We start from the raw sequence: 12850 nt of genomic DNA on the forward strand, positions 1-12850 counted from the left end.
CTCCGTAATTCAGTCGCGAAGAAACGCCATTGAGACTTAAAATAAGAACTTAAGAATATAAGAATTTAAAACGTACACAGTACATTCAAAATGAGAAAGGAAAATAATAAAAGTTAAAAACTTACTAAATTATCTGATTCAAATCTTATATATTGCAACAACTTAAACTATTAGGACACTCTGAATTGCAAAAGAGGCCCTTGCTTTTAGAACTGCATTTATTTGTGGAACACTTCCTTTTGCAATTACAGCGTGTACATATACTCCTCTCTTTAGGACCTACACCAGAGCATATCTGTGATTGTCGACATACACAGGGGTCCGAATGTACAAGAATGTAATGCAATATTCGATCTTTCACCGACATATTTGGTGAATGTTGACATTCTCCGGTGAAAGTCGAGATTCTCCAATTTCGGTCTTTCACGGTAACATATATATATACTAGTATGGCAATTCAATGCATTTATCATTTCAAAGATACCAGAAAAGTGGACTTCAGTTGGATTTCTCTTTACCTTGAAAATTTCACCTTCTTAGTTAAATGAAAGTGAGTTAATTTTAAATATTGATGATACACAGACAGGCATAAAAGCAAATTAAATACATTTTTTACGATAAATATTTTAAAAGATAATTCATTCTGATTTTATTTCGTAATATTTTTTTCTTTGATACCAAGCTTTAAAACTGTAATTATAAAACAGATTGATTCCATTAGTTATGTATTATACAGTTTTATATATTTTCAGTACTGTTTCAGTGCCAAACCGAGAAATCACTAGCCTTATATTGATTTATTTTTGACGAATTTTTTCCCATATTAATAACGTGTTCCCTAATTTTCATCTCGTTTTTTCAAGGAATTTTGCTTCCTATTCAGTTAATGTAAAATATCTTCTGGCTAAGCCAGCTTATTTAAATTTACTCCTCATTACAAGTTTTGAATCAGAAGTGTGGGGCTGTATTAACTAGATTTAGAACTTCACTGCTGTGATTAATGAATGTAGTGAATAAAACACATCTTAAAAGAAAATTCAAAGGTTTAATATCTGTAGCAAATTTCGCAACTCTTCAGAGGCTATTTAATTTGGGTTATTTATCATATAATAAGTCCAAAAACAGTTACAATACAGTACATGCAGTTATTTTCCCAACGAATTGTGCAGCTTCCTGAAAAATAATTAACAAAATTAATTTTATGCATTTATGAAAAAAAAAGATTTGTTAATAAAAGTTAATTAATGTATGCCAATTTACTAAAGTAAAGTCTCATAACAAAACAATATCTTAACGATTCTTTTTCTGTTTAAACATTTTATTCAGATTATAAAAAATGCATAAAATTCAGCTCATTTTATGGCTAAATGATTTTCTTACATATGATTTTGATGCTATGCATTTTTCTAGATTGATGTAAAGTAAATTACAATAAAGAAATGATCAGACAGTTTCAAGAAAATGTGTTAACAGATGCAACTCAATAGTTCATTAAGCAATCTTTCCACTTCACACTCAAGTCATTTATATGCAATTTAAATACAAAGTTTTTATAATAATTTATAAAGTAAGATAAATTTTCAAAAAATTATTTCTTTAAGGAAATATATATATTTTTTTAATTAAAGCTAATCTTGTACAACTTCTTTTCAGTCTTCTGCCATTGCAGCAAAGCCAAAATTCAGAAATAGTTTATCTCTAAACTTTGGACTGTCTGGATCCTAATTATAATATGCAAATCGACTTTGAGATGTGTTTCATCTCTTTCTCCTTTACTTTTACTTTTCTCACAGTCTGTAACAGAAATCTCGTTGTCTATGGAATATTTTGCATTGCATCTTTAATTAAACTAAACACAAGAGATGAGATTTCTGGCGTAACTACAACTTTTAAGCAGATCATATAAGGATTTAATCATATCTTCAGGAGAAAAAAAAATGCTTATGATAAGGTTTATTGCCTCAGATTTCATTCTGTTTGTATAAATTATTACGATTTCACAAGAAGAAGGATGAAAAATCACGCCGGGATTTCATCCACGAATCTTCAAAGGCCAGCTAGATGCGGGAACTACTTACACAATAGCAATACGCGTAGCAGTGGCAAGGGGAATACGATAATTATTTCCATTCTTACCCACTTACCATTCTTATCACAAAGGATGACTCAAGAGAAGCACAAAAGCTGGTCAACCAAATGCATATGGTTAACATGTTACATACACCACCACATTTTTTAGTTCGGGTCCCACTGTAAGAATTATTACGTTTCCAAAGTGGAAACTTGGAAAATCAACGGTACCATTGCTGATCTCGGACTACAGATCTTATGCCAGCTGCATATCTAATAACTCACACCACGAAAGCATGCATAGGAGAATGTGATAATTCCTTACATATTCCGCAAGAATGACACTGATTATATAGATTCGAAAGCCTTAACTGTTATGACAGCATAAAAAATCATAGTAATGTTTATTTGCTTCTTTGTAGCATTTTACTGCACTTAATGTGGCAATGCTGACAAACAAAGGCTTCAGTTGGGTGAAATTCCTTAACGTATAACTAAGTACAATCGGTCATGAAAATACGTTATAAAGTTATAAATCACATCATACTGCATGGTTATGTAACCTTCCTCCAAGCAAATCGCGCAATAACTAGATGATGTGGAGCATAAATCTTAGAGTTAATTCATTTATGAGTTAGGCATATACTCGCAGATTCTCATCTAATGATTCGTGATATCAAAATGTTTTTAAAAAGAGATTGTTTTTTCGATTATAGTAAAGCACACGATGGCTATCTACTTAAGAGAAGGGATATCTTCGTGAATGATTTTTTAAAAGAACTGCCTTGTATGCACGTTACGCAAGGGAAAAACACGAAAACGATCCTGTGGATAGTCTGTTCATCTTGAATCAAACCCAGGTCGAAATAACAGGATTCAGTGACTGTACTCGGCCTCTAATGAGTCTGATATTGAACTCGTTCTTAGGATTTCAGTGGCATCAAACATGTTCCCTTAGGTCATTTCTAAGTTTATGCTTGCGCTTATAACGCATGTCACTGTATAATATTGCATCGATGAGAGCATTTTGCAAAGTCAGTGATCTTGAAATCGATTTTTGAGTTCAGATTTCCAGTTGCACAATTACAGAGAGAGTTTCATTGCTACATTGCATCTCGCAGATGTCACAATAGCTACTTAGGCTTCAAGGGTCCCGAATTTGGTTTAGTTCCAGATTCACTTTCAGAACGGATTTCATTGACGGAAATTCTTGTTTCTCTTTCGTACAGAAATACAAATGAATAATAATTCTAATTAATTCATTTACCAAAGTCTCGCTCACTATTAGTAATGAGAAAACTTTACGATTTTATTCATCTTAATTTAATTTAATTCCGTTGAGGCAAGTAAACTTTACTGCATTGTAGTCATTATCCAATCAAGTTGAATTTTTATGATTTTTAAACTCATTTCTTTCACTTATTAGGTGAGAGAATAATTTTCATACCATCAGAGGTATTATCCCAGTAGCAAGACGCAGAACTCTGAATGCCTGCTCCATTCTTCTGCATGATTGTGCAAGTAGCTGCAATAAAGGAAGCAGATTACAATTGCAGAAATCAGAAGAGGAATACAAAAGTATACACAAAATTTATCTTTTGTGGAAATATGTAGAGAAACAATACCGCCAGGTTTATCAAAATATTTAATTGAAATACGTCACACATTTGATGGATTAAGTAACTAATAATCAGTATCAAACTAGTCACAGTAATGTATTCAGTTCAAAATTTAAAACCACTTTCAAGGAAATCTAAAGTCTCGGTAACACAAAAGAAAAAAAAAAAAATTCATCGGTGAGAGAATGAACGTACACTGTAATCTAGTAAACATCAGTGTTGACAGCTAAGAGTTTTGCCCTGTACGATCTCAGTTTTGGGTGAGATGAAAAGAAAGGTATTCGAGGGCATCCTATCACCTTTCTCTTATCACCAAATACTCCAGAGAACTTTCGGCCGCTGGATATTTAAATGCGCACAACCACGATGAAGAAACATCATGCAAGGTATTTTCCAAGAAATGCTTGGTTAAGATTAAACATAAATCTTCTTTTGCAATTTATTCATAATAACTGTAATTTCATTTACTAATAATTTCTAATTCCATTTACTAATTATTTCACTAATACTGAATCACACTTACCTCTCAAAAGTAAGAATGTAGTAATAGCCGGCGAAAATGGGCAAAACGCTGATGACACAGCAGGCATTTTTGAATCAATGTTTGCCTATCTTATGCCGTCCTGTATATGCCATTTCTCGAACCAACCTCGTCTTCGGAGGGGTAAAGCTAACTCGAGAAGAGCTTCAAAACATGAAGCGATCGATTATCTGTTAATACTTTCCCTACATTTTTCTGCGCTAACCATGTTTTGACAATCAGTCTACCATTTTACTTGGATAGATATTGCTATTTTATTCACTTATATTCGATATCACGAAAATGTAGCTTTTCCGGCAAACTCCCCTTCTCTATATTTTCATGTTACATTATACAAAAAAATACTATACTTTCACATAATTTCACTAGAACTATTTACATATGTATAAAATTCGTAACATTATACTTGTATTCATTTGTTTTAATTTCTGCCGAATAATTTTTATATTCATAGTTACCCAGGTAACCCGCTTTCAAAAATGTACTATTACGAATTTTGTTTTTGTACTTTTGTATCTGTTTACCATGCATATCAAAATGTTAGACGGCTTAAAATTGTACAGTAGAGTTGTAGGTACAGTACATTAGGTTAATTTGGAAGCAGCAGTGATGAAAAATTAACAGCACCTTCGCCGGGAATCGAACCACGGACCTCTGGAATTCCGGCCCAGCGTGCAGAACACCTGCATATACACCTGCATGTGTACTGATAAACGATACCCGCAATGAGTTGTTGTGAGTTTAGTTTGCAATAACATGCGGTCACAAAAATTCAGACAAATCTCCTAACGTTTCGCAACAATAGAAAGGAATGGGAGCCAGTGGCCAGTTGCTACCTGACTTTCGTCAAATCCTCGAAAAAAGCAAAGCGCGCTGTCAAGTATTACAATATATTTGTTATGAAGTTCCCCAAGAATTAATGGCACAATGCGAAAACGGCAAAAATTACAGGAAAAGAACACTCAAATCTTTGAACAGAACAGGAAAGACATACGTATAAATAACAATTATATGTACTGTATGTAATATTTGCTCTGTCTGACCTAGAGATATCTTAAAAAAAGTTCCAAAAAAGCTGTCGAGCTTTATATAGCGTGCAGAGCTTTATATAGATATCGGGAGGATTCTACTGTACCCTCAGGCTGTGCAATCGATGAAATGAAAGAAGAATTTATTCGGAGATTATTCAATATTCTTAAAGTAGCACAAATGATCAGATCCAAAACCCTCAGGCTGTGCAATCGATGAAATGAAAGAAGAATTTGTTCGACGATGATTCAATATTCTTAAAGTAGCACAAATGATCAGATCCAAAACTCGTACTCCTGTGCCGATGTTTCAGTTACAATTATTCAACGAGCCTGGTGCTCCAAAAATCTGTGAAGTAGAAAATTTAATGCTCTTCTCTGTCTCGGTGGAGCCTTACTAATTCAAGGTTTGTGTGGCCCAGGGCCACAACAGACAATATTTTTTCCATTCCTCAGACAAGTGCAAACTCGCTACGAAGTCTGTTAAGTACGGCCTCCCGCACAAGAGTTCAGAATGCCAAGCAAAACTGATTATCATTTAGTGAGCAGCGATCAAAAAGCACACATGAACGGCAGGCCATAGTGTGCAGACCCGGTAGGTGAAACAAACCTTCCAAGGAAGCAAACAGCTTCACCTGAATATTCCCAAGTGCAAATGATGTCGACGAGAATAAAAGACCGACTCCAAGAGGGAAAGAGGCCAAAACTTGACTAAGAGAGCTCCAGCCCTAGAAACCGATGAGGCTACTCAGGACCGTCACCTACCCGTCTTGGTGCGAATTCCTGGAGTAACGTATGTCTGAATTCTACAACAAAAACAGAAAGATATTATAATATAATATAATTATTCTCCAAGTATCAGTTTTTTTCATACATGCATATGAAGTTGCTAGTACACTTTTATTTTTACCTTGAGCGAGGATATCTAAATTAAATGCAGCGAAGAAGCTTTTTTTAATATATATATTAGCCACTTTTAAGAATTTTATGTGTTAAACATGATTATGTTATTTTAGGCCAAAAGATTATAATGAGTCGAAAATTTTGGTGCGAATGAAAATCAAATATTGAACATTTCTATGTAAAGTTAAACTAAATAAACGTAATCTTTTTAACTGCAGTATGTTGAACGAAATTTAACATCCTGAATGCATGAATACATATGTTAAAAACGAACATATTTTAAAAGCAAAATGTGTTCTCCAATGTGTTATAAATACGGTTATTTAAAAAATAAGCTCTATTTCAATGTAGAACATTAGGTATTGAATTTGAAATAGGGTATCGTCGAGGTCTGGAGTGTATTGCATGGTCTTTATGACCATGCAATACAGTGCTTCGAGGCGGATTTGTTTAAGTCTTGGCACCCCTTAACACCTGTACGTAGTTGGAATCAACGGTACCATTTTATGTGCATTCCATATTTACTTTTTTCATTATTTATTCTTCCATATATTTCATCACTTAACCATCACTTATGCAATGGCAGAAAATGGTTAGAATATTTGTAAAACATTTGTTTAAAAAATTATTGACGGTGTTACCTCGCGCTTTAATAGTTTCCAGAGTGTTAGCGTTATAAAAGTACATTATTTGCAAAAAAAATCTATTTTTAACCTTTTACTAATAATTTTAAGTACTCACAAATTTAGAAGGTCTCCAGATGCAGTTTTGGAGAGCTTTTCTGATCCTACTGTTTAAGCTATTTCTTACCTCCACTTACTTTTAACTCAATGTTTTACGCAACATTTTCAGAGCCAATATTTTCAATTCTTTATCTGAAAATATCGATGAAAAAAAAACACACAAAGGCATATTATAAGAAATCTGCAATATCCTAACTATCGTGTTTAGAATCTCCTAATTAATCCATTAAAGAAGACTTCATTAATGATTTATGCTAAACTATTTCTCGGTTAAAAGTATTTTTCTTCATAAATAACAAACGAAGATTCAGAAGACTAATGACAATAAAAAATTCTTAAAACACAAAGTTGTACAATATTTGAATAACCTTTATATTTAAATTAAAAAGTGAATAAATTGCAATACTTATATATTTGAATGGCATGTTCAACTTGGAAAGATTCCATAAAACCTTTTCATCAATTGTTGAAGCCCATTCATCCACCATATCAGCCATATAACTCTCAGTTTTTGGAATAACCTCAGTTATAACCTAAAATTTAAGAAATATATCATAGTTCGTAAAACATTTGGCACTTTCTGATTATCCACTCCCCTGATTCTGATGTTCGGTAGAGTTCCGTGGTTTTGGAGTATTTTCGAGTGTATACTGGGCAATAACCAATCCATGCATGCGTCTACCATATAAGTTTGGCTTTCATGGATTTACAAGCTTTATATTTAGCCGTCACTGAAACTGCACTGTAAATATCGTCCATACAGAATTTTGTTTCTTCTCGTAAAATTTCTAGTTTCTTTTCAAATGCTTCTTTTTACTATTATTTATAACCCTAGAAGTAATTATCAGCAGTAAAAACAGCAAAATAAATTTTTTCCGCCAATTCACAAAGTTGCCAATGAATAGGCCACTTTTCATGGAAATGCAGATAATCAGAAAGTGAAAAATTCTTTATTAATCATGACTATAACTCGTAGAAGCAGTTTGATGAGGTTGCGAACATTTCTGTTATGAGGAGTTCCGCTTTCTAAGAGACTCCCAAATTAATAACCAATTTTTTGAAAAAACAGTCCACAAACAAATAAGATACAGTACAACTCCCTATCTTATAATAAGGAACCCTCAAAAGAATAAGGATTTATGAAATGGAGAATCAGTTCCCCATTTCATAAATCTGCCATTACTAGTAGTCAATTACATATCAATAAAAATGGTCAAAATTATTCGCCATGAGGATTCAATGGTGACGCGAAAAGTTTCGCAAACCAAACTCTTTAAAAGAGTTAAGGAAATTTCTCGGCATTTTTACCTTTTACAGACGTTTTGTCCCAAGAGCGTCGATGTTTTAGCTCCTTGAAATACGCTATTTGACACCCGGCTTAATAAAACGAAACCTTCACAGCCTGTAGAGACATTAGGTATTTTTTTGAATGAAGCAGGCAAGATGAAAAATTAGCAACGCCTTCCCCGGGAATTGAGCCGAAAATCTCTGGAATACCTGCCCAGCGTGCAGACCACCACACCATGAAGACACGCTAGGAAGGCACCTTATATACTCCCCCTTTTAAAGGGCGACTTGGGTTTTTAGGGGACCCAATCTCCAAATCGTGGGTGCGGAGAATCATCATCCTACACCCTTTTAGTTCGGGCGCCATGTAGGGACATTAGGTATTTTTTGGACAGGAGAGATGGAAAATTATCAACGCCCTTGCCGGGAATCGAACCACAGACCTCTGGTATACCGGCGCAGCGTGCAAACCACCACACCACGAAGGCACGCTAGGAACAGTCCACAAACAAATAAGATACAATTATATAATACAGTACAACTCCCTATCTTATAATAAGGAACCCTCAAAAGAATAAGGATTTATGAAATGGAGAATCAGTTCCCCATTTCATAAATCTGCCATTACTAGTAGTCAATTACATATCAATAAAAATGGTCAAAATTATTCGCCATGAGGATTCAATGGTGACGCGAAAAATTATCAACGCCCTTGCCGGGAATCGAACCACAGACCTCTGGTATACCGGCGCAGCGTGCAAACCACCACACCACGAAGGCACGCTAGGAAGGTGGGAGAAATATCTTATAAGCCAAGTAAAATAAAAGAACATCCTCTAGAATGGGACGACGAAGCTGACCCATGCAAAAAAGGCAATCGCCGAGGCTACCGTTCTTAGACACCCAGTTCCTGGTGCTACTTTGAAACTCTGTAATTATGCAATCTAATCCGATAACTATTAATTTAAATTAATTATTTAGATTAAAAGTTATTCAGATTTAGATTAGTTAGCATTTAGATTTTTAGTTGGGATTTAGATTATCTGATAACGATGTTAATATACTGTAAATAGATATTCGAAATTCGCTCGTGATGACAAACTATCTAGCGGTCAATTCTTTCCAGCACAGCCTTCGGGAATTCAGCAGTTAACAGTACTGATCACCGATGAAAACAAAACAAGTTTGTAGAAAGTAATTAGTTCCAAAACACAGTTATCAGACCATCCTCTACTCTTACAGATCAAAACAAATTATATTCTCTTTCTCGTGAAATAAATTTTAGTCTGATTCTCCCAAAAATGTTACCGTACATTAAACTAAAAGGCGTGTTGAAAAAATTTGCTCGTTCTCAATTTGATATTTTAAAAACTTAGATAGGTGCAACCGTCCGTCTTTGAAATAATGATGAAGGTAAGTTATCGCTTTAAGTCTTCATAAGTGTATTAACAACATAACAAAACAACGCCCCCCAAAAAAGGTATTCTAAGATATTTCGCCTCAAGAGGTCATATAATTTCTTTATTTTAGTTTAAATTCTCTAGGACTATCTTTAGGCAGGTGGTCCAAATATGCTTTGCCAAAATTGCTTTAGTACTTTTGCATCTGAATCCAATTTTAAATGCAAGATTTTCAGATTTGAAAAAGTTTAATAATTCCCTTGCGTATATTCAAATAAACATAATCTCACTGAAAACACAAAAAACCAAAGGGTATACTTACAGTTTTAATAATATCTGTGACATCATCGGCTGGAAATGACATCTGAAAATTGCAATATATTAGAATTTTTTGTCGTTTCAATTTTTATGCTTCTAAAAGCATTTATAAAATATTATAATAACTGTCAAGAATTTCAAGTTATCCTGGTTCAGAAAACGCTAATTTAAATCACACATAATATCAAGGTAAATGAACACTACGAATCAGATTTCTAAACTCCCAAGTTTATTCACGTCTAACACACATTCAACTGGCTCTGCCAAATCCAAGAACAAGAAGTATAACATCATGAAAGATTTACGCCCTCTTTGGGAATTAAAATATATTTCCAAATAAAATTTCTTACACACTGGGCCCGGCTGAACTGTAGTTCAGAACAATCAAGATTATCAGTGATATGAACATTTTCAAGAATTATTATGCATTACAAATTCAAGTTTTTGTAATCAAGAAATGTCACATAAATATCAAGAACATGTAAAACTTACCATATGTTTCAAGAATATCAAGTAAATTTTCAAGTAAATTTCATCAAGAATTATTCTTATAACATTCCTGTTCAAGCATCAGGATTTAAATCAAGAATTTATATGACTCAAAATAATATTAAACAAATGAAATGATTTCAAAATCAAGTTTTTCATAATTCAACTAAAATACTAGGATTATTACAAGAAACCTGTCTTTTTTTTTTTTTTTTTTTTTTTTCAGAATTAAATTAAATTTTTAAAATGCATTTCTACAACCTTAAAATTTTCTAATATATACATTTCTTTAAATATTAAATATACAGTACTTGAAATAGCAATTAAATAAAATAGATAGAACATTAGTAGCATTACGATTACATTTTCAATAAGAAATATACTATCATACAATATTAATACTCTTAGCACTCTAGATGGAAAATGGTGCTATGACTTGTCGCATCGGACGGGAGTTATAACGCTGACACAGTACACAGTTTCTTATAACACGTTTCACATTTTGTCTGGATCTAATTATCCAGTACTTTCCACGGAGGAACATGAGAGTACTAGCTACACCTGTATGAACTCGTTCATGTGCATCACGTAGTAGAAGATCTGTAAAATGAGTTTTTGAAGGAATAATTATAGGATGCTTTTCATGAAAACTTAAAGTTGATTTTTGTAGTCTTCCTCCTACTAATAAAACTCTTTCCTCGTTTAGAAAAGGATTTAGTTCATAAATGTTTGAGCTTTTTGAAATCAACTATCCAGACTTTAAATTATTAATTTCATTAGAAAAATGTTCATATCGAACTTCTTTTTATCAAATATAATTCCGCGGCAAAAAGTTCTGCTAGCAAGGGTCCGGTTTTCTTGTCAGTTTTATTTTTCAGATTGTGAATAAACCTAAATATCTGTGCAGTCACTCTAATAGCTCTCATTAATTTACTATAATTTTCAAGATTCAACAGAGAATTAGATTTTTCTGCAATAGACGGCAGTATTGTGGTATTATTTATACACCTTTTCCGCTCTAATTCAGCATCAGAAAACTCCGTTTTCACGATAAATTGACGAGGCCAAGCACTCACTGATTCAACTAACCAGTCTGAACAGTCAATTTCAAAGTCAGCCTAAACAGGCTGAACGTCGTCGGGGTTCGGATCCGTAAGTCGTCAAACTTTAAGCCTAAAGTAGTTCATTACGACAAGTTTGCTCCTTCCTACGGCCATAGTACGTAGTGTACACTAACTACCAATAAGTATTTGGACACCTATGCAAATGACGATATCTGCGGTCCTAAGGTACGTCACGGACTCCGCCGGTATATATCGTGTAGGAAACAGCATCGGCTTTAGTGGCATGCAAGATGCCTCGCAGTTCGGAGCTCTTTGATTTCGAGAAAGGTATAATTATTGGGTATCACAAATGTGGCCGATCCTTAAGGGCATATCTAGCGATCTGAAGTACCCAAAATCGACAGTGGCCTGCCTATGTGATTAAGAAGTGGAAGGTGAGCGGTGATTGTCGGAATGTGCACCGAGTCGGCAGACTGACGAAACTGGGGGATAGAGACCGACGAGTGCTGTCCAGAGAAATTCGGAAGAAACACACCCTACCGATGGCCCTCATCCGCGAGGAGTTTCAACAGGCATCCGAGAGTATTGTTTCAATGAATACCATCCGTAAGGAAGCACATCTGCTTGGTTTTCATGGTCGTGCTGCTGCCCATAAGCTTTTGATCACAAAGTCTAACCGCGCTGCTCGGTTAATGTGGTGCAAAGCCCATCGAAATTGGACCGTAGATCAGTGGAAACGGGTTCTTTGGAGTGACGAATCAAGGTTCACCCTCTACCGTTCGGATGGCAGGGTCTGGGTCTGGCGTCTACCTGGAGAACTTCTCCTGCCAGAATGCATTGTGCCAACAGTCAAGTTCGGCGGAGGTGGAATGATGGTCTGGGGGTGTTTCTCCTGGTATGGGATGGGACCCTTGGTCCCCATTCATGGTAAGCTCAACTCCGATGCCTACTGCACTATTTTGGATGACAACGTGCTTCCTACGTTGTGGAAGTTTTACGGGTTGGACCCCTGTTACTTTCAGGACGACAAAGCCAGTTGTCATGTTTCGACGTTAACCAAGGCTTGGTATGGTGCCAATGGAGTTCATCGAATGGACTGGCTTGCCCAGAGTCCATACCTGAACCCTATCTGGGACGTGTGACTCCTCTGGGACGTGTTGCATCGCCGTTCCTTACCCGCAAAATCGGTAAAGGAACTTCTAAGTTTTCTCTATTCTATTAAAAAGCCGAGTGGAAGAAATTACCACTAGCTGTCATATAAAGACTTGTGGAAAGTATGCCCCGGAGGGTCCACGCTGTAATTACCTCTCAACCTCAATGATCAATAATTACCTCAACGATCCCACTGATGAACAAGCTCCAAGATTCCTTGTTCCCAGAATTCCTGT

General features: G+C 34.9%; 1 protein-coding gene across 3 annotated transcripts in view; it reads right to left on the minus strand.

Moving 5' to 3' along the window:
- Positions 1-1037: 1037 nt before the first annotated feature.
- LOC118190867 (folliculin-interacting protein 2-like) overlaps positions 1038-12850 on the minus strand; it is a 214283-nt gene continuing 202470 nt past the window's right edge. For all 3 annotated transcript variants that reach the window (XM_085807052.1, XM_085807045.1, XM_085807065.1), the window contains 4 exons: positions 9914-9955; positions 7311-7437; positions 3518-3595; positions 1038-1173 (listed from right to left, as the gene is read on the minus strand). In XM_085807052.1, the coding sequence (XP_085663178.1) occupies positions 1103-1173; positions 3518-3595; positions 7311-7437; positions 9914-9955 (318 nt within the window). In that variant the 3' untranslated portion in view covers positions 1038-1102. The remainder of the gene's footprint in view (positions 1174-3517; positions 3596-7310; positions 7438-9913; positions 9956-12850) is intronic.

The sequence above is a fragment of the Stegodyphus dumicola genome, chromosome 1 (assembly GCF_044657685.1).
Source record: "Stegodyphus dumicola isolate Sdum_Otavi_A_Nest chromosome 1, ASM4465768v1".
NCBI lineage: Eukaryota > Metazoa > Arthropoda > Arachnida > Araneae > Eresidae > Stegodyphus > Stegodyphus dumicola.